The sequence below is a fragment of the Panthera uncia genome, chromosome B4, assembly GCF_023721935.1.
Source record: "Panthera uncia isolate 11264 chromosome B4, Puncia_PCG_1.0, whole genome shotgun sequence".
In the NCBI taxonomy this organism is placed as follows: domain Eukaryota; kingdom Metazoa; phylum Chordata; class Mammalia; order Carnivora; family Felidae; genus Panthera; species Panthera uncia.
This window is the reverse complement of record NC_064809.1, coordinates 53,404,499-53,425,475: the sequence shown is the minus strand read 5'-3', so window position 1 is coordinate 53,425,475 and position 20,977 is coordinate 53,404,499. Positions and strand designations below refer to the sequence as shown.

General features: G+C 43.9%; 1 protein-coding gene across 3 annotated transcripts in view; it reads left to right on the top strand.

Moving 5' to 3' along the window:
- Positions 1-1,397: 1,397 nt before the first annotated feature.
- The window catches only part of LOC125920139 (cationic amino acid transporter 3-like), a 357,875-nt gene continuing 338,295 nt past the window's right edge, over positions 1,398-20,977 (top strand). For all 3 annotated transcript variants that reach the window (XR_007456965.1, XM_049627137.1, XM_049627139.1), the window contains exon 1: positions 1,398-2,854. Coding sequence is in view for 2 of the 3 variants with exons in the window: in XM_049627137.1 (XP_049483094.1) it covers positions 1,575-2,854 (1,280 nt within the window). In the remaining variant the exon portion in view is untranslated. The remainder of the gene's footprint in view (positions 2,855-20,977) is intronic.

Genomic DNA, 20,977 nt, shown 5'->3' with positions numbered 1-20,977 from the left:
ACCCATTTGAATAGCAGCCAGGGGAGGAGGGGAAGGAGGAACCCCACGTAGGATTCCTTCACTAAGAACACATTCAGACTATGGTTTAAGTGAGTTAAAAATAACTCCTTGTGAAAAATTAAAAGGGAGTTACAGGTGAGTGTTTTAATACAAGTCCACAGATCAATGCAGGGTCTCCAGGCAGTTGGCTACTGACACCACAGATGGTGCAGGGTGTTTATAAAGCACAATGTGGCCATTGAGGAGACTTTCTGCAGAAGTGAATTCACCTTCTTTCTTGGAACCCAGAGAGGAAGAAGACAGAAGGAATTGTTTTGGTCGTGAGATACTGAGCTAAATGACTTCTTTTCTTTCTACCCATCACAGTCTCAAAACTGTGGACATAAAAACTGTGGTGAATATTTATCTGGTTACTTTATGTGGTTTATTGCATATCAGATATCATAAAATGACTTTTCTGGCTCTTCTCCCCTCTTAGTAATGGACTCTTGGTTGCCTGCTGCACCCATTTCTCCAGTGTTTTCTTTCCAGAAATCCTGTTTCTTACCTTGCAGGTAGTTATCCCCCTTTCTCCCTTTTCCTCTCTTTTCACAGCACCCATGTGGGCCTAGGAGGGTAAAGTGAAGAGTTGGACTGTACATTCTGTGACATCAGTACAGCTAAATGGATGATGCAGAATGGGGATAAAGGAGGCAAAAATGACATCAGACCTTGGCTAGCTGATTTGGGGGTAAGGGTCTTAAAACTAGGGGCAAATATTTGTATTTTAAACTCAGATGATATTCTTTTTTTTTTTTTCAACGTTTTTTATTTATTTTTGGGACAGAGAGAGACAGAGCATGAACGGGGGAGGGGCAGAGAGAGGGAGACACAGAATCGTAAACAGGCTCCAGGCTCCGAGCCATCAGCCCAGAGCCTGACGCGGGGCTCGAACTCACGGACCGCGAGATCGTGACCTGGCTGAAGTCGGACGCTTAACCGACTGCGCCACCCAGGCGCCCCTCAGATGATATTCTTAATATGGCTCTATAATTGCAACAAGGACCTCTAGTCTGTGAACTGTGTCATAACTCAAGCTCAAGCACCATGCATATATCCCATGTGTAAATTATTGCACAATATATTCACCCTGTTATGTCTTAAAGCTTAATTAGTACACAAAGCTACATGAGTTAGATGAATCCAAATGGGATTATGTCATGTGGTGTGCAAAAAAAGGAGAATGTTGGAAGGTATTTGGCACTTTTTTAGGGGGGAAAGCAGAGTTGATTTCTCTATAATTTCTTTTGGTGTCGGTTTCTGTGATATTTGGGCTGCAACAAGTTATATGCGACTTCTGAGTTTTTTTGTTTGGTTGAACAACATTATTCAATAAATATTTATTGTTTACCTAGGAATTATGGAAGAATACCACATACTAGAAGAAATATGAAGCAGCAGCTTTGAATCTTGAACAAGGGAAATTGGCTACCCCAACGCAACTCAGCTTAACTCAGCCTCACTGAACTGATCCAACACTCCCCAGGCTTGCTATAGCTCTCTAATCCTTAGAATCTTCTTCAATTCCAGCTAGAATGCTGTGTCAGGCATTTCACAGATTTGGCCAAAAGCTGGTACACAGACGTCCACTGGAGGAAAAAGTATTTGAGATTTCCTTTGAAAGAAGCCTGAGCACTCTGGATTTAGTGGCCCTGGGTGTGGGCTGCACAATAGGCGCAGGTGTGTACATCCTGGCTCGTGAGATGATCAGCAATCAAGCAGGACCATCCATCGTGATCTGCTTTTTGGTGGCTGGCTTATCTTTTGTGTTGACTGGGCTGTGCTATGCTGAGATTAGTGCCTGGGTTCCCCATTCTGGCTCCTCATATCTCTATACCTATGTCATTATTGGTGAACTCTGGGCTTTCATCACTGGCTGGAACCTCATCCTGTCCTTTACTGCTGATACAGTTATTTATACCATGACCTGGGTCTTAACCTTTGAAAACCTGCTTGGGAACCAGATGTCTCAGACCCTGCGTGAAAGCATCTCTCAGCATGTTCCTCAAGTCCTTGCAGACAATCTAGGCTACTTTGCTGTGGCCCTTCTGTTGTTACTTAGAGAAATTGAATATATGAATTTTTATGAGTTATTCGCCCTTTCCAAAGGGTTCATATTCGTGAAAATTTTGGTTCTCAGTTTTGTCATCATCTCTGGCTTCATTAAGGGGGACCTGCACAACTGGCAGCTCACAGAAGAGGACTACGTAAAGGCTGGACTCAATGACACTTCTAAGTTGGGCCCTCTGGGCTCTGGAGGATTTGTGCCTTTTGGCTTCCAGGGGATTTTCCGTGGAGCAGCTACTTGTTTCTATACATTTATAGGTTTCAGTATTATTGTTACCAGAGTGAAAGAAGTCCAGAATCCCCAGCGTTCTATCCCCATGGGCATTGTGATTTCACTGTTCATCTGCTTTGTGGTATATTTTGGTGTCTTTTCTGCACTTACACTTATGGTGCCTTACTACAAGCTTCAACCTGGGAGCACCTTGCCTGAGGCATTTCTCCATATTGGCTGGGCCCCTGCCTACTACGTTGTAGGTTTTGGATTTTTCTGTAGTGTTTGTGGCATTTTCATGGGCTTTATGACCCCCATACAGTGGGTGATATGCACGATGGCAGAAGATGGCCTCCTGTTTCCTGTCTTGACCAGGATCTATACCAGTATATACCCCAGATTCATGGCCACTGTGGTATTTACGATTATTGCAGCAATCACGATATTCTTCTTTGGAATCACTGATCTTGTGGACCTCAGGTCAATTGGGACGCTGGTATCTTATTCTCTGGTTGCTTTTTGTGTTCTCATCATCAGGTATCAACCTGATAGGAGGAATGGGGGACATGAAGCAGAGGTGCAGCAACAGAATGTATCTGCAGCAGAGAGGCTGACTCTACAGGGACTACTTTTTCCATGCAGCCCCACCCCCACTCCACTCTCTGGCCGGGTTGTCTATGTTTGCTCCTCACTGCTTGTTCTGCTGCTCACTCTTCTTTGCCTGGTGCTGGCCCAGTGGCCAATTCTGCTTTCTGGAAACCTAGCGTGGATTTCAGTGGTTGTGCTCCTCCTGATGCTCATCACTGGGATCACTGGGGTCATCTGGAGACAGCCGCAGAGCTCCAGTCCCCTTCACTTTAAGGTCCCTGCTCTGCCTCTCCTCCCAGTACTGAGCATCTTCATGAATGTTTACCTTATGATGCAGATGACAGCTGGCACCTGGGCCCGATTTGGTGTCTGGACTCTGATTGGGTTTGCTATCAACTTTGCCTATGGAGTTCAGCACAACCTTGTCACTAACCCCACTTAAGTTAGGGCCCAAACTGTAGAACTTGAACTCAGCAGTGCCAGTACATATTTGTTTGAAATCATCACACCTGAATGCAGTAAGTTTTCCCTGCACAGTAATGGAATTTACTCCTGAGTTCATGGAAAGCTAGGCCTCCCATGGGATGTTGGTGGGGGAAACACTAAAAGAGCTGTGTATTTATGGTGAAGTGAAGGATATGTGTTTGCTCCCCCCACCTTTTTTAACTTGTCTCCTTTTCAGTTGTGTCATTAGCTGCTTTCTGACTTTAAAAAATTATTTTTTAAAAGAAAGTTGTAAAATGTTTTCCTTTTCTTCGTTAAATATCTACTAGTGGCTAGGAGGTAGGGAATGCCTGGCTTGTTCAGTCAGTATAGCTGACTCTTGATCTCAGCGTGGTGAGTGTGAGCCCATTTTGCATGTAGAGATTGTTTAATAAAATATCCAGTAGCAGAATTACTGGATCATGTGGTAATTCCTTTTTCAAAATTTTTGAGGAACCTCCATACTGTTTTCCATAGTGGCTGCACCAGTTGACATTCCCACCAAAAGTGCATGAGGGTTCCTTTTTCTCCACATCCTTGCCAACACATTTTCTTGTTTTTTTTGTTTTTTTTTTTTTTTTTTTTTTTTTTTTTTTTGATTTTAGCCATCCTGACTGGTATAAAATGATATTTGATGATGTGATTGCAGTTTTAATTTATATTTTCCTGATGATTAGTGATGCTAAGCATCTTTTCATGAGTCTGTTGGCAATCTATATGTCTTCTTTGGAAAAATATCTATTCAGGATCTCTGCCCACTTTTTAATTGGATTATTTGTTTCATTGGCGTTGAGTTGTATAAGTTCTTTATGTATTTTGAGTATTAATCCCTTATTGAATATATCATTTGGAAATATCTTCTCCCATTCAGTAGGTTGCCTTTTTGTTTTGTTGATGGTTTCCTTTTCTGGAAACCAAAAGCAAAAGCTTTTTGGTTACATTAATTTGTAAAGGTGTGGGGTGCCTGGGTGGCTCAGTCGGTTGGGTGACCAACTTCACTCAGGTCATGATCTACAGATTGTGAGTTTGAGCCCCATATCAGGCTCTGTGCTGATAGCTCAGAGCCTGGAGCCTGTTTTGGATTCTGTGTCTCCCTCTCTCTCTGCCCCTCCCCTGCTCTGATTCTGTTTCTCTCCTTCAAAAATAAACATTAAAACATTTGAAAAGATATATGCACCCCTATGTTTATTGTAGCATTATTTACAATAGCCAGGACATGGAAGCAAACCCAAATGTCCATCAGTAGATGAATGGATAAAGAAAATGTGGCACATATGTATATATAATGGACTATTGCTCAGCCATAGAGAAGAATGGAATCTTGACATTTGTAACAACATGGATGAACTGGGTGAGTATAATGATAATTGAAATATGTCGATCTGAGAAAGACAAATGCCATATGTTTTTGCTCTTATGAGAAATTTAAGAAATAAAACAAATTAAAAAGAAAGAAAGAAAGGAGAAAAGGCAGACAAACAAAAACAAAACACACACACACACACACACACACACTCACTCACAAAACAGCAACAACAAAAACTGTCCTAGATTCCTAAATCAGGGAACAAGCAGGTAGTTGCCAAAGGAGAGATGGGTAGAGAGATGGGTGATTAAAAAAATTTTTTTTAACATTTATTAATTTTTCAGAGACAGAGAGAGACAGAGTGTGAGTGAGGGAGGAGCAGAGAGAGACACAGAATATGAACCAGGCTCCAGGCTCTGAGCTGTCAGCACAGAGCTTCTGATGTGGGACTTGAACTCACTGACTTCGAGATCATGACCTGAGCCGAAGTAGGATGCTTAACCGACTGAGCCACCCAGGTGCCCCAGAGGGATGTGTGATTTAGATAAAGGGAATTAAGAGTATACTTAATATCTTAATGAGCATGGAGAAATGTGTGAAATTTTTAAATTATTATATTGTATATATGAGTAATATAACAACACTGTGTATTAATTATACTTCAATAAATAAAAGAAACTAGAAAAAAAACAAAAAAGAGATATAGCCCCTGCTTTTAAGGAGCTTATATTGTAATATAAGAGGTAAAGCATAGCTGTAACACAAAGTGGAAAGTGTTGTCATAAGGAATATGCAAATAAAGTGTCCTAGGAATTCAGAGTGGAGGAAGATCATCTGTGGCTGACACAGTGGTGAGGGTTGATCTGTGAAATCAGAGAAGACTTTGTAGAGGAATGCCATTTGAGTTCTCTCTCTCCAGGGACAGATAGGATTTTGCCACACATGGACAGCAGGGAGAGATTGTACGCAGAGTGAACACCACAAAGAAAAGCAAAGGAGAACGAGCAGTGTTTAGACCATACTGAACATGGCGTGTCGCTTGAGCCTTGGCTGTGGGAGGGGCCAACAGAATGTGCACAGGTCGATTGGAGCCAGAGCTTTCCTCTGAGCACAAAGCACTTTGGCTTTGAACCCACTACCCATACTGAAAATCCCTGGGGTTAATTCTTCTACTTGGCAATATCTACATTTTTGGACTTCAAAATTTCTCTATGGTTGTCTGTTTTGGTCCAGTGTTCAGAAAGTGAACAGCTGAGAGCCAGGTGTCCTATGTTCTGGTCTTGTTTCTACCACTAATTGGCAATGTGACCTTGAGCAAGCCAGTCAGTGCCTTAAATGCTATGCTTATTTATCTGTAACATGAGAGGTCAGAACCAATACTTTCTAATGTTCTTTTTACTTAAAAGATTCTATGATTTCCTCTGGTTCTTATGCCCTGTTATTATCTTAAATATGTCTCTCTACTGCATGTGATCTGAACCCACTTTTTACTACAACCCATTGTTGGAGCTGTAGAGGTACAATAAGTAACACCCCAATTTCCCCTACCTATGTTTGGAACCAATTGATAATCAAGACATAGAGATGATTAAACCATCAGCTGTAGATCTGCAGCCTAATTGGGTTGCCAATCCTGCATCATTAAATTCTATTTAATCCTCATTGCAAGTTGCGCTGAACATCCCCCACCCTCCACCACTAGAGAGAGTCTGATTTTATTAGATTTTCTCCTGTATGAGCAGGTTGGAATGCATGTGTTCTGGGCAGGTTGGTTCTGGATACAGAAAGAAAACCAACAAAAACTGGGGCTGAGCTGGGCATACTCAGTGCTGTCTCTTCAACTCACTAATCAAGTCACAGTGAGAAGGGTGGGTGGATAGAGGCCAGGAATAGTACTCTGCTCAGCGGTGCTCAAATTTTAGTGTATGTCACCTCGCCTGGAGGGCCCGTGAAAGCACTGCTGGGTCCCACCCCAGATTTTGGAATTCAGTAGGCTTGGGTGGGACCCAGAACTTGTACTTCTAACAAGCTCCTAAATGCTGCTGCTGCTGCTCCAGGGACCTCAAATAGAAAACCAAAGTGCCAACTGATGTCCTTCGGTATGTAAAGATGAAGTGAGGGAAGCAAAAGGTGACCTTTGAACACTTATCTTCATTTAATGAAACACTTAAAGTACCATATTAATCCTTTCACAGTGGGGAAATCATAGTGAATCATTTCACAATGAATATGTCCATAAAAATACCACAATGTACACTTTAAATATCTTACAATTTTATATATCAGTTATACCTCAATAAAGCTGAAATTAAAAAAAAATTAAGATACCAAAGTTATCTGAGTGTCTTTATTTTCTTCATTTTGTTCTTGATTGTAGATCATAGGTAAGGAGTGTATCTTTTTCACCGCCCCAGAGCATCCAGCTGGGACCAGGCACATTATGAGCATTTAACAAATTTATGTTAAATTGAATTGAACCTTCCACATTTCTTTGGTACAGAAATTCTTCTACCTTTCAGGCTAGCACTGTGTTATTCCTTTAACTATCTTCTGTGAGAATTCTTCTGCAAGAATTGACAAACAGCATTCTCTCCATTCAAACTATATCTAGAACTGTATCTGGATCTGTACCCAGAATCTAGAACTGTACCCAGGCACTTCTACTTTTGCCTTAGTGTGGTTATGCCTGAGTTCTGGTGACTGTCCTGTTCCATCAGAGTGGAGTCTTGTTCAGGGCAAGGAGTAGGTTCTCTCCTTCCTCTAGACCCAACAGTAAGAACAGTGTTCATTCAAATAGCAACAGGGAAAATACAGCCCTGGGCAGGAAAATGCCTGACATGACCTCCTTTGGTCCCATTGCATCTATTCCCATGGGCTGTGGGGAGGGGAGTGAAGTAGCAAGTTTATAGAAGGCCCAACCAGCTGGCTCCATGGAATCCCTGAAGATGAGACTGATTCCAACTTGGGCACAACAGGCATCTTTCTTGAGGCAGTCAGAGTTTTATGGTTGGTATAGAGGGCCAGTGGTTTTCTATTGTATTTATGTATGGATCTGCCCTGGGAGGGAGGGGTTGGAAGCTACTTTTTTACTTGTGGAATTTCTCATCTTCCCAACAGGTAGTAGGTGATTCCAGGGAAGCCTGCTAGAGGCAGGATTACCCATATACTTACTCCTTTAGATGCTTTTTTGAGAGCCTGGTGCAAAAACCTTGTGAGAGCATCTAAGATTCTTTTGGGAGAGAGAACGTATAGTCCAAATGGGGAGAGACACAGACTGAAGTAGGAGGAATTAGTAACTGGACAGGGATTGAGACATCATTCCTTTGGAAGGAAGGTATGAGTAGAAACTGAGAAAGAGGCATTGATCAAGAGATACTTTGGTAAATAAAAGAGGGACAGGTGATTTGGAAAAGAAATGGGACAGTAATCTGGGCTACACAGACCTCTAACAGTCATGAAAGAATGAGAATATTGTGAGGGATGTGTGTTTTCACACTTGAAGGGAATTTGTGAGCCAGATTTGTATTGTAGATCGTGTCATGGAGTGAGATTCCTGAATCAGGAAGGAATGGAATACGATTCTCATTGCCATCTGGAGGATGTGAGAGAAGGAGGAAAGACAGAAGGATGTGGACAGATAGACTCTTCCTGGGAGACAGTTGTAGCACCTGCTCCAGTCATCTACATCCTTGCTCTTCAAAGTGTGGTCCGTGGACCAGCAGCATGGGTGTCACCTGGGAGCTTGTTAGAAATGCAGAGTCTTAGGGGCACCTGGGTGGCTGAGTGAGTTAAGCATCTTACTCTTGTTCTTAGCTCAGGTTTTGATTTCAGGGTTGTGAGGTCAAGCCCTGTATTGGGCTCTGCGTTGAGTGCGAATCCTGTATTAAAAAAAAAAAAAGAAAGAAAGAAAGAAAAGAAATGCAGAATCTTAGACCCAAACCAAGACCTACTGATTCAGAATCTGAATTTTTAACAGGCTCCCAAGTGATCTGTATGATCAGGTTTGAGAAGCACTGACTTTAGATCAAGGATGATAGGTGTCTGGCCTCAGATGAGCACTATTGAAGGTCTGAAAACTTTGGAACTGGGAGCACAAGAGGAGGGTCTTAGGCTGGGGAAATTGAATTTGGGAAAGACAGAGAAATATGTGTCCTGGCTGCCCTCCTGTCCCCAAGCTTCACACTCCACCCACTTTGGGAAAGTGCCTGCTGTGGCCACGCTGGAGTCTGCCTGGTCCTCGGGGGCTCCCCCGGGGCAAGCATTGTGTGAGTCAGGACTGATGCCAATTGTTTCCCCTACTTCATGTGATGGCCTGAAAGGGACTGGGGAGGTCATAGTAGTCATGCCCCGCCTCAGGGTTGTACTGTCTCTTAATCAAATGAGTAATAACATGATGATACTAAATGAGGAAACTATAGAGGTTGGGGGATGAAATAGGAGTTCTTAACTATCTGTCCTAGAAATTAGGGATACTTTCATCTATCAAAACCTTTAAGGAGAGACCAGACGATTGCATAAGGAGTTATATATACCCTGGTAAGGACCAAATTAATGCTTTTTAAGGGATCTTTTGGTGATTTTTAATAGGTCAATATTAAAATAAAAGAGACCTATATTTCCAGGGACCTTGGAGCATTGGCAATAAAACAATGTTACCAGGTGGGCATTGAAGAATTTTCTTCAGCGTTTGAGGGTTCGTGTACTTCATCTTCAATCAGAATGGGTGATAAAGAGAGGCCAATATTAAAGTAAAAATGATTGATATTGAGCATGAGGTAGAATTTTCTGAGATTTGAGCATGACTAGAGGAGATGGGAGGGTGCAGGACCTCTGGCCATGAGGATGGTTGTCTTACTTGGGTTCGGAATGCCTCAGATGGGCTCCTGCCCAGAAACAAGGAAATTTACAAAATGAACTATCAAAATGTTTTTTATTCCAGAAACTCTCCAGTTAACTTCTTGAAATGGAAGATTGGTGTGGATGTGATGGGTATATGAGGTGGCGATTCATGGGGATGATGAATGACAGGAGAAAATCTTATTAGAGGCTTTAAATCTGGTAGAATTTTAAAACAGGGCTTGGATTATGGAGAATAAATGCATGTTAGGGCTCAAATAACAGTTTCAGGTTTTCATGTTGTGCCTCTCTCCATGTATTTATCTTGTATCATTGATGAGATTTAAAAACCTCCTAGGGGAAAAGAACACCTCTTTTATGTATTACTTCTTTACATCTCCAATATCCCCCAAATGATGATGATAATAATAGCTACCATTTACTGAATACTATACCCTATATTTTGTTCCAAGCACTTGTCGTAATCAACAATTTTTTAATGTTTGTTTAATTCTTTATTTATTATTTATTTTATATTTTCAATTTATATACCAGTTAGCACATAGTGCAACACTGATTTCAGGAGTAGATTCCTTAATTCCCCTTACCCATTTAGCCTATACCCCTCCCACACCCCCTCCAGTAACCTTCTCTTTGTTCTTCATATTTAAGTGTCTCTTATGTTTTTCTGCTTCCCTGTTTTTATATTATTTTTGCTTCCCTTCTCTTGTGTTCATCTGTTCTGTGTCTTAAAGTGCTAATATGAGTGAAGTCATATGATATTTGTCTTTCTCTGACTAACTAATTTTGCTTAGCATAATACCCTCTAGTTCCATCCACATAGTTGCAAATGGCAAGATTTCATTCTTTTTGATTGCCAAGTAATACTCCATTGTGTGTGTGTGTGTGTGTGTGTGTGTGTGTGTATGTGTATCTCACCTCTTCTTTATCCATTCATCCATCGATGGACATTTGGGCTCTTTCCATACTTTTGCTATTGTTGATAGTGCTGCTATAAACATTGGGGCACATGTGTCCCTTTGAAACAGCACACCTGTATCCCTTGGATAAATACCTAATAGTGCAATTGCTAGGTCATAGGGTAGTACTATTTTTAATTTTTTGAGGAACCTCCATACTGTTTTCCAGAGTGGCTGCATCAGTTTGCATTCTCACCAGCAGTTCAAAAGAGATCCTCTCTCTCTGCATCCTCGCTAACATCTGTTGTTGCCTGAGTTGTTAAGCTTAGCCATTCTGACAGGTGTCAGGTGGTATCTCATTGTGGTTTTGATTTGTATTTCCTGATGATGAGTGATATTGAGTATTTTTTCATGTGTCAGTTGGCCACCTGGATGTCTTCTTTGGAGAAGTATCTATTCATGTCTTTTGCCCATGTCTTCCCTGGATTATCTGTTTTTTGGGTGTTGAGTTGGATAAGTTCTTTGTAGATTTTGGATACTAACGCTTTATCTAATATGTCATTTGGAAATATCTGCTCCCATTCTGTTGGTTGCCTTTTAATTTTGCTGATTGTTTCCTTCGCTGTACAGAAGCTTTTTATTTTGATGAGGTCCCAATAGTTCATTTTTGCTTTTGTTTCCCTTGCCTCCAGAGGTGTGTTGAGTGAGAAGTTGCTGCGGGCAAGATCGAAGAGGTTTTTGCCTGCTTTCTCCTCAAGGATTTTGATGGCTTCCTGTCTTACATGAGGTCTTTCATCCATTTTGAGTTTATTTTTGTGTGTATGGTGTAAGAAAGTGGTCCAGGTTCATTCTTCTGCATGTCACTGTCCAGGTTTCCCAGCACCACTTGCTGAAGAGACTATCTTTATTCCATTAGATATTCTTTCCTGCTTTGTGAAAGATTAGTTGGCCATATGTTTGTGGGTCCATTTCTGGGTTCTCTATTCTGTTCCATTGATCTGAGTGTCTGTTCTTGTGCCAGTACTATACTGTCTTGATGATTACAGTTTTGCAGTATAGCTTGAAGTCTGGGACTGTGATGCTGGCTTCACCCCTGAAGACCTTGTTCCAGCACCAGTGAATGTGGTTTCTCTCCTGGATCTTCTGGGGCCTTTGCCTGTGGGGTGTCACAGACTCTACCAGATGTCCTCCTAGCAGGGGAACCTCCTCTCCCTTTGTGGCCCGAAGACCCTGGACTTCACTCTGCTCCTGGGGATTCGCCCTTCTCACCAGAGCACCACCAGGTATCAAGCTGCGGAGTTTCAGACTCTGCGCTGCCCCTGTTTATAGTCTTAATGGAATTTAAACCCTCTCCATTCTCCTTTCTCCCTTTTTTGTTCAGTCCCTGTGGCTGTTTCCACCTTTCCACTCTCTCTCCAGCTGCTTGAAGGGGGATGCTTTTCCTGTATCCCCCCCACCCCACTCTGTCTTCTCGCTGATAGCAAAAACAGCTCCCTGCCCATGGCGGCTTCTCTCCCCCAGTTCACCTCTCTGCGCTGTGTACCTGCTGAATTCTGTGGTTCCGGTTGTGCAGATTGTTGTGTTAATCCTCAGATCAGTTTTCTAGGCATGCAGGATGGTTTAGCGTTGATTTGGCAGAATTTCATGGATGCGAGACACAAAAAAACTTCCATCTTTTTCTGCCGGTTCTGCCATCTTGGCTCCTCCCCCAATGTTTATTTATTTTACAGAGAGAGAGAGTGAGAGAGAGTGAGCAAGAGCAAGCAAGAAACAGGCAGAGAGAGATGGAGACACAGAATCCAAAGCAGGCTCCAGGCTCTGAGCTGTCAGTACAGAGCCTGACGCGGGGCTTGAACCCAAACATTGTGAGATCATGACCTTTGCTGAAGTCAGATGCTCAACCAAATGAACCCCCATAATCACCTATTTAATACAGAAGTGTATGAGTTGAGTAGTGCTATACTCATTTTACAAAAATTGAAACTAAGGCTCATTGAGGTTAAGTCATTTGTGTAAAGTGAATAGTGAAGGTAGGATTTGTCCCAAGTTTAAGCAAAGCTGGTGCCTTTAATCCCTGAGCTATATTCTGTATTGAGCAGACACTCAGTAAGGGATAAATGAGCACTGAAACTTGATGGCATAGAGGTAATTGAAAGATAGTGGATAATTCCAAATACTGAAAAAAAAATTTTCTATTTGTTTTGTGGAGTGTAGTTGGAGAAACACTTAGTGACACATGCAAACTTCTACTCAGACATTCTCTCATTGCCCCTCACCAGACCCCACCCTGCAGTCAGGACTTTGGAAAGGGGGAGACGATGGGTATATACATTCACAAAGCACAACATTGAAAGTCATATATGTCCTACTCTCTGGACATATGTGCTTGAATTTGGGTGGAAATATGCACCAAGGACTGAGGTACATTTATCTCAGTGGTCTATAAACATAAGCATATTTGATAGACTCCTGTGTATGATGTGTGTGTGTGTGTGTGTGTGTGTGTATGTGTGTGCGTGTATACAAATCAGAAAGGAGTTCAATGAATCATCAGGAACTGGCTGCCTTCCACTCTCAGCCATGGTTGGTGTGTTTGTACCAAACCCTGATATTTATTTTTTGTTGCCTCTCAAGGGAACATAAATGACTTTTATTTCTGGGAAGTTTATGGCTAAGATGCTGGGCTACTTGGAGGAGTCCCTATAAATCTTCTACAAGCAGAAGAGGTTTGCATAGAAGGAGAAACAGTGACCACAATGCAATCCCCTCCTGTTTCTTACTTTCTAGCCTAATATACAGACTCCCTCGTATGTACACCACACACCTAACCACCTCTCCTCTCCTAGAACACCCTCATGGAAGGTACTAAGAGAAGCCATTTAATTTGCTTCTAAGTGGAACTCTCTGTTTGAGCCATCCCAGAAAGAGGAGAATGGAAAATTACATTAATTAAGGAATCAAGAGTTGAGATTGTGAAAAACTGGTCATTTGTGCAACTAATTTTATAAAAAAGCAATGAGGTTTGACAGAAGCAAGGTTGGTAATAGGAACTGAATGTCTGCGTTTACATCTTTAGAAAAGCTGAAGCAAAGTTCCTGGAAATAGGAGGTGGGATGACCTGTGGTTTGAAAGCAGACACAGTCATGATAGGGATAAAAAAAGGGGCATGGGGATAAGTTATGTTGTGGGTGATTAGGAGCAGACTGCAGATCTATATGGGGTGAATAAGGTAGGTCTTGCTATTAACGTGCTATTACACCAAATGTGGGGAAGGGAGCAACTACTTGGTTATCTGGGGTAAAGGTGGTGCAGTTATAGGGGACAGCAAGTACTAAGACCCTGAGGTAGAGTCTTGCCTGGTATTTTAGGAAGTCAGAATGGTTAGGAGACCAGTGGCTAGAGAATGATGAGTGGGAAGACAGAGAAACAGAGGCTGAGAGGTAGCTGGGTCAGTGACCAATACTGTAGGACTTTGTAGGCCATTGTAAATGCGAACTTTGGCTTCTACACTGAATCAAAAGGAAACCAGTGGATTTCCACCAGCAGTGCAAAAGAGATCCAGCAATTGCACTACTAGGTATTTATCCAAGGGATACAGGTATGCTGTTTCAAAGGGACATATGCACCCCAATGTTTATAGCAGCACTATCAACAATAGCCAAATTATGGAAAGAGCCCAAATGTCCATTGATGTATGAATGGATAAAGAAGATGTGGTATATATATATGTATAATGGAGTATTACTTGGCAATCAAAAATAATGAAATCTTGCCATTTTCAACTACGTGGATGAAACTAGAAGGTATTAAGCTAAGCAAAATTAGATAGTCAGAGAAAGAGAAATATCATATGACTTCACTCATATGAGGACTTTATGACACAGAACAGTTGAACATAAGGTAAGGGAAGGAAAAATAATATAAAAACAGGGAGGGGGACAAAACATAAGAAACTCTTAAATATGGAGAACAAACAGAGGGTTGCTGGAGGGGTTGTGGGAGGGGGAAAGGGCTAAATGGGTAAGGGGCATTAAGGAATCTACTTCTGAAATCACTGTTGCACTGTAGGCTAACTAGAATGTAAGTTAAAAAATATTAATTAATTAAAAAAAGGAAACCAGTGGAAGGTTTTGAGCAGAGGAATGACATGACATTTTTAACAGATATATGTGTGTAGCCTTGACAAATATGCAGCATATTTTGGCTGTTTTAAAAATGTACATAAATAGCATTGTGTTATACCCCTCATCTTGCTTTTGTTTTTCCTCCCTAATATTGTTTGTGAGATCTACCCAAGTTGCTTTCTATAAATCTGCTGTATTATTTCTGGCTGCTGTGTAATATTTCACTGTGTACATACAACACATTTTACTTATATATGCTTCTAGTAACAGACGCTGGCCTAGCTTCCAACTTCCTCCCACCACAAACAGTCCTGTAATGAACATACTCATATGGGCCTCCTTATGGACTAAGGAGAGAGTTTCCTTAGGGTGTTTACCTCAGAGAGGGATTGTGGGCTGAGAGGGTGTGTGCATTCTTAATTCCACTAAGACTGTGCTTCAGGATGGTGGTCCCAGTTACACTTCCACCAGGAGTGCATGATAGTTTGTTTGTATCTTATCAAATTCTTATGTTAATCCAGTAAGGGAAGTCAGGTAAGGTTCCTTGTAGATGAGGAAACTGAGGCTTAGAGAGATTAAGCAAATAACCCTGTTTATATAGTCAAGTGAAAGAGCCAGGGATGTGGGTGCCTGATAGGGCACAGCACTACCAGGCACAGAAGGACACATACACAATGGCTCATGACATCCTTCTCCCCTCCCCTTCTCCAATCCCTGTGGTCCTGCCTTCATCACTTCCAAAATACTGCTAGGATTTGGGGTGGTGGGGTGGGTATGCTTACTGGGACCTTGGAGCAAATGACCAGACAATTGTTCCTTTTGCCTTGGAAGGGCCTGTGAGTGTGTGTGTGTGTGTGTGTGTGTGTGTGTTGTCCCTGCTTCAATCCTTCCCCAATCCCACCACCCTGTCCACCCACCCCTGCCCTCTTTGAGGCTGACTCTTACTCCCTCACTAAGCACTGCCTCTAACCCTGGGTTCCTCTGTTTGCCTCAATCCCACATCTGTTCCACAGGGTATCTCCCTCCTTCCTGCTTTTTGTCCTTTTGCCTGGACTTTATCTTTCCTCCCCATGTAACCACTATTGCTCCCTCCCTGATCCCCTGGACCTATAGCCCTGTTCCTCAGCATCATAGCATTTCTGCTCTGTCTACACAGGCCTCCCACTGCATTTCTTCCTTCTTCCCTCCCTTGCTCTGTCCCAGGCAGCTGCCACCTCCCATTTCCTGTCTAAGCCTTCTGTCTGTTTCTGCCTGGGTTATTTTTCAGACTGACCCTTCTCTAGGTGGGTTTTGGGTGTGGTTGCTGAGCTTCCAACCCCCTTCCATGGGGGCCTTTCTGGCCCCTCCAGAGTTCCAGTTTGGCCTGTTTCCTTCTCCCCCTTCCTGTTGTGAAGCTGCAGCCATTGCCTCTGGCTCCCAGTCTCTGCCAGGATTCTCCTGGTTGTGTGGGGCAGTGGTGAAGCAGGAGGTCTTGGGCTGAGCTGGAATCCCAGCTCTGTTCCTCTCCATGTAGCCTCTTCACCTGGACTCACTCACATGTAAACGGTAAGAAATAATTGCAGGGGCTGCAGGGAATAATTCATGGGACTGTAGTAAGAATTAGCACTGTGGTAAGGGCACATAGTACGCTGTCAATGCATAATAGCTTTTATTTGCCCTTCCTCAATCTGCTTCCCTGTCTCCTTAGGCTGGAGTCCAGAAAAATGCTTAGAAGAGAGAAGAACCAAAGTAATAGATAGTATAAGCCAAAACCAATTGAATATCAGGAATTTCATATGATTCAGCCTAATAAGTGCTCTAAGCTCTGAACACAGGAAATGCTTGTGAGTGTGGACAAGGAGGGAGGATGAGAATGGGACTGAAACACAGAACACAGGAAACAATGTGAATTGTACCCTGAATAGAGCAAATTCAAACCTAGGAGAATGGAGGTTGCCCAAATTCCAGCCTGCATTCATCGTGCGGTGGCAGGACTGGCTGCCCTCTGTCCCTGCAGTCATGGGCTTGTGTCTTCTGGGGCTGCAGAGGGTCTGGGAGTCCAGCTCCTGAAACACTCTCACCTCCATATAGGACCTGGACTCCTAGAGTTTCACATACACATTCTCTTCTCCCATCTGTGGATGTCAGGTGTGTATGCGCATGTGTGTGTGTGCATGTACACACACACAGGTGCCCTGGGATCTCTAAAGGAAAGCACTGCCCCACTAGAGATGGATTCCCTCCAGTTGTCTGCTTCCCTGACACTACACCTCTCAGGCCAGTGTAGGCTCAGATGATGACCCTGCTTGGGTTTCTTAGTTCCCTCTTTCTCCAAGGGAGCAGAATCAGTGAGTCACACACTCTACCCTCTATGTGTGCTGGGCACACAGGGGAGACCCAGAGGAAGGAGCAGGGGCCCTGTCCTGCAAGAGCTCCTGGCAGCTGGTGAGATGAGGCTGAGACCTAACACAGGGAGGTACAGCATTCTGGGTGCTCTCTTTCAAATTTTTGTGAGATGAGTTGGTCAAGGGCAACTGGACAGGCTCCATGACTTAGATGATGGATGATGCAAAGGAGGGAAGATGGAGGAAAGCCCAGAAGTCTAGAAGGTGCCCTAGGAGATAAGTAGAACAATACTCATTTAGTTAGCAAGGAGCAGGAAAATGGAGAGGAGAGAGTCAGATAAGTCAGAGCTCTCAGTAAGTGCATAATGTTGGAGTAGGAAATCTGATTGCCTACTGAGGCAGAATTGTGTAGGTGTGTATGTGTGCATGTTGGGAGATATGTGTTAGGGAGGCAGAAGTATGGAGGAAGCTGTGACTGCCCGAGAGAGGGTCAGGGAACTTGGGCTGAAATGACCTGGAGAGCCACCTCTCCAAGGGTGGGATGTGATGGCGTGGCAGTGGTGCTGGACATTTGGGGGCAGCAATGCAAAATGTGCCATGGTTGAAGCTCCACAGTGACCCTGGCCTGGGTGGACAAGAAGGCTGACTCTGTGCCCTGAGGTGACTTCATATGCTGTGAGGATGACTGAGCCTGGACTGCATAGGCTAGTGATCCATGGCTGGTGGGGAGACAGCTGCCAGGGCCTAGACAGGTGGGGAAGAGGCCCGTGGGGTCAGGAGACCAAAAGAGGGAGAGGGAGACAGGGATAGGTGTGGGGAAGGTAATGGGAAGACTGAAGGCTTTGGCAACGTTAACTTGACTATCCCCTTCACCCACCGTTTCCATGGCTTGAATTCTATGTTTTAAAGCTCACAGATCTTCGATCAATGATCTGGTTTAGACTTTCATCTTCAGAGGGTAAGGTGTGACTTCCCCACTTCCCAGATAAGGCCTAAACTTGACAATGCTCTCCTGGTCAGAACATGCTGAGAAGGGCCGCAGGAGGCAGGTCTTTTGCCCTCTGGGGAGTAACTTCTCCCTCACACAACAGGCCCCAAGCCTGGCTGCTTCCCAGGGCAGAACCTGCAGGAGGGGGCACCACAGTGCAGTCATTTGATTCTTTGCTCCTCCCTTACCAGCTCTGTGACTTGAGGCAAGTTACTTAACCTCTCTGTGTCTTAGTTTCATCATCTATAAAATAGTAGCACTGATACCTGCTCTGTAGCTTGTTATAGAGGATGAATTTTTTTGCATAAATGAAATTTATTCAAAAGAACTGTGTACAGTTGTAATGATTTCTAGGATCGGATTCAGTGTGCTTCATAAAAGATGTGTGTCCATGGGGGAGAGATGGATAAAGGGTAGGAGTTGGAGAAGAAATGTAAGTATGCAGTTCATGATTTAATTACATGGAAGCCCTGAACATCCCGAACTTTATCAAACTTTTTTATCAAGCTAAGCATCCATGTGAGTGGGATGGACCTGCTGGGTTTTCTCCCTGGTCAACTCTGCAGGACTTTTCTAGAAGGTTCCCTCTCTACCTTCCCTCCTGCTGCTTAGGAGACTCATTGGGCTTTAGCTATAACTAGACTTCTGGTCTCTGGGACCTTCAAATGTGGCTGGCGGGGAACAAGACTGAGAGAACAACTCCCCTTTAGATTGCTTGAGTTAAGGTTCTTAGGGTCTCCCCTGGCCCTGAGAGGAGCTGGGGGAGCTAGTCTTTGCAGAGCCCCAGGAAAGTCTGGGAAAAATACTGTCTTCACATACTTAGCTGGTTGCTTCTTTACTGTTCCCTGAAAACCTAGATTCAAGCATGTACACTGGCCTCAGTGTCTCTATTTCTTTAAAAAAAAATTTTTAATGTTTATTTATTTTGGAAAGAGACAGACACAGAGTATGAACAGGGGAGGGGAAGAGAGAAAGGGAGACAGAATCCAGAGCAGCCTCAAGGCTCTGAGCAAGCTGTCAGCACAGAGCCTGACTCGGGGCTCAAACTCACAAACTGCAAGATCATGACCTGAGCCGAAGTTGGATGCTTAACCAACTGAGCCACCCAGGTGCCCCTCAGTGTCTCTATTTCTGCCTTGTTTCTTCTTTTGGGAATTTCATATGTATATTTGTGGAGGCCCTATAGTGAAGAGCTGCTTGGAGGCTTCATTGTGACTGAAAAGAAGGTGTCTGCATGCTTGATCCCAAATTAATGGACAATCACTAGTATGTTATTTTGCTTTTTCTTTGCATGTTGCTTGTTTAGCTCTCAATGCAGACATAGTCCCTGTCCTTACCCTCTCCTCCCTCTTCTCCATGTGATCCCTAACCAGTCGGTCCCCAGCACTTTCCCCAGAGCTTATCAGCTTCCCTTGCCCACCAGCCTCTGTTTCTGCTTCTTCTTGGCCTCAAATCCCCTTTCCTCTGGTTATGATTGGCTGCATTAACTCTGAAATATGTAGGCCTGAGCTCAGGTGTCTTTTGAATGCAGGATTTTGGGAGAAAGGGGAAGAGAGTCAGTATTCATATCCATGTAGGGTCTCTGGGATCTGGGGTTTGCACTAAGAAAGAGCATGGGGCAGCTATGGCAATAGCTTCATGGAAAGAAGATGTACTTTCTGGGCACATCCACCACCTGGTAGCACCTGAGAGGAGACTGGGCTCAGCAGGGACCAGGTGAGATGGAAGAAGATCCTAAATGTATATCCTTCTCCCTGACCTGGAACCCTCTCCTGCTCCACACTTACCTCCTTCTCTCTCTCTTCCTCCCCCCCCACCCCCGCTCCCCTGTCTTTACCTCCTTCACCTTCATCTCTGTCAAGCAGATCTGTCTGTCTGTGGGTCTGTTTGTCTCTCTGACTGCAAGTACTTTGTTGTCTCTGATTTTCTTGCCCTGAGTCCACCCTCAGCTCTTCCTTCTGGCTCTCTCCCTCCCTACTTCCCTCCCTCAGTCTCTGAGGGTCTCTTTTCCCATCACATCTTTGTGAGTTTCATCCTGTGTGCCTTTTAATTTCTCCTCACACATCTCCTCCCATATGTCTCCTTTTGCTGCCTCTCCATCCCTGTTCCTTCTCTTGTCCTCCCTTCCATCTCTCTTCCTTGCTTCTCTTATCTCTGTCTCTTCCAGTCTCTTCCCCTGCCTCTGACTCCGCCCCTGCCTCCTCACCTCTTCCCTTCTCCCACCCCTCAAGTTTCAGACACTTCATGTGAAATCACCTGGATGGGCTCCACCTTCCAGGTCTCCACACTCTGTCCCCTCCTCCAGGAGAGATGTATGTCCCCTAACTCTGTATCCTCTGATTCCCCTAACCCTCACAGTCTTGGTCACTTATTTTCCTTTCTTCTTCTTCTTTTTTTTTTAACTTAAAATGTTGTAATAGGCTCTGTACAAAAGGAGGGAGTGAAAGGTGGGGAACATGCAGGGTACACAATAACACAATGACATGGCAGGGCCACAGCTTCTGTCCTGTGGGAGGGGTATGAGAAGAAAGGGCCATGGCTGGAGCTGGGGAGCATGAGGGATGGGGAGTCTGTAGCTGTATCCCTCTACTTCCAGGAAGCATCTATAGTTCCTGGGTCTTTCCCAGTTTACTCTGTAGCCTACAATTCTGTATCTTGTCCTGCCTCTGGCCCTAGTGCTCCTTCTTTTGCTCCCCTTGACTTTATTTACCCTGATAGTTATTCTAGTATAATGATGTTTAGGTCCTGACCCAAACAACCCCATCTTATGAAGGTACTACCTTTGCATTCCCTGCTTTTGCCCCTTTTCCAGTCTCACATTTTCCTGTCTCTGGGACAGAACCTTGATTCTCCTCCTTCCTCTCTTCCCTCCCCCTGAAAAATATAAGTACTAACTCCCCAGGAAGAGGCAGCACACAGTAATGGGAGTAGAAGGGGAAGAGTAGGGACCATCAAGGAGAAGGTCACACATCCCTCAAAGGGCAGAGCAGGGGGAAGGTATGGGGAGGAGGGGAGTGAGGACAGTGGTCACTCCTGTCCTCCACCACCCCTGCCTACTGTCCTGGGGACTTCAACACAACTGAGGGGGCAG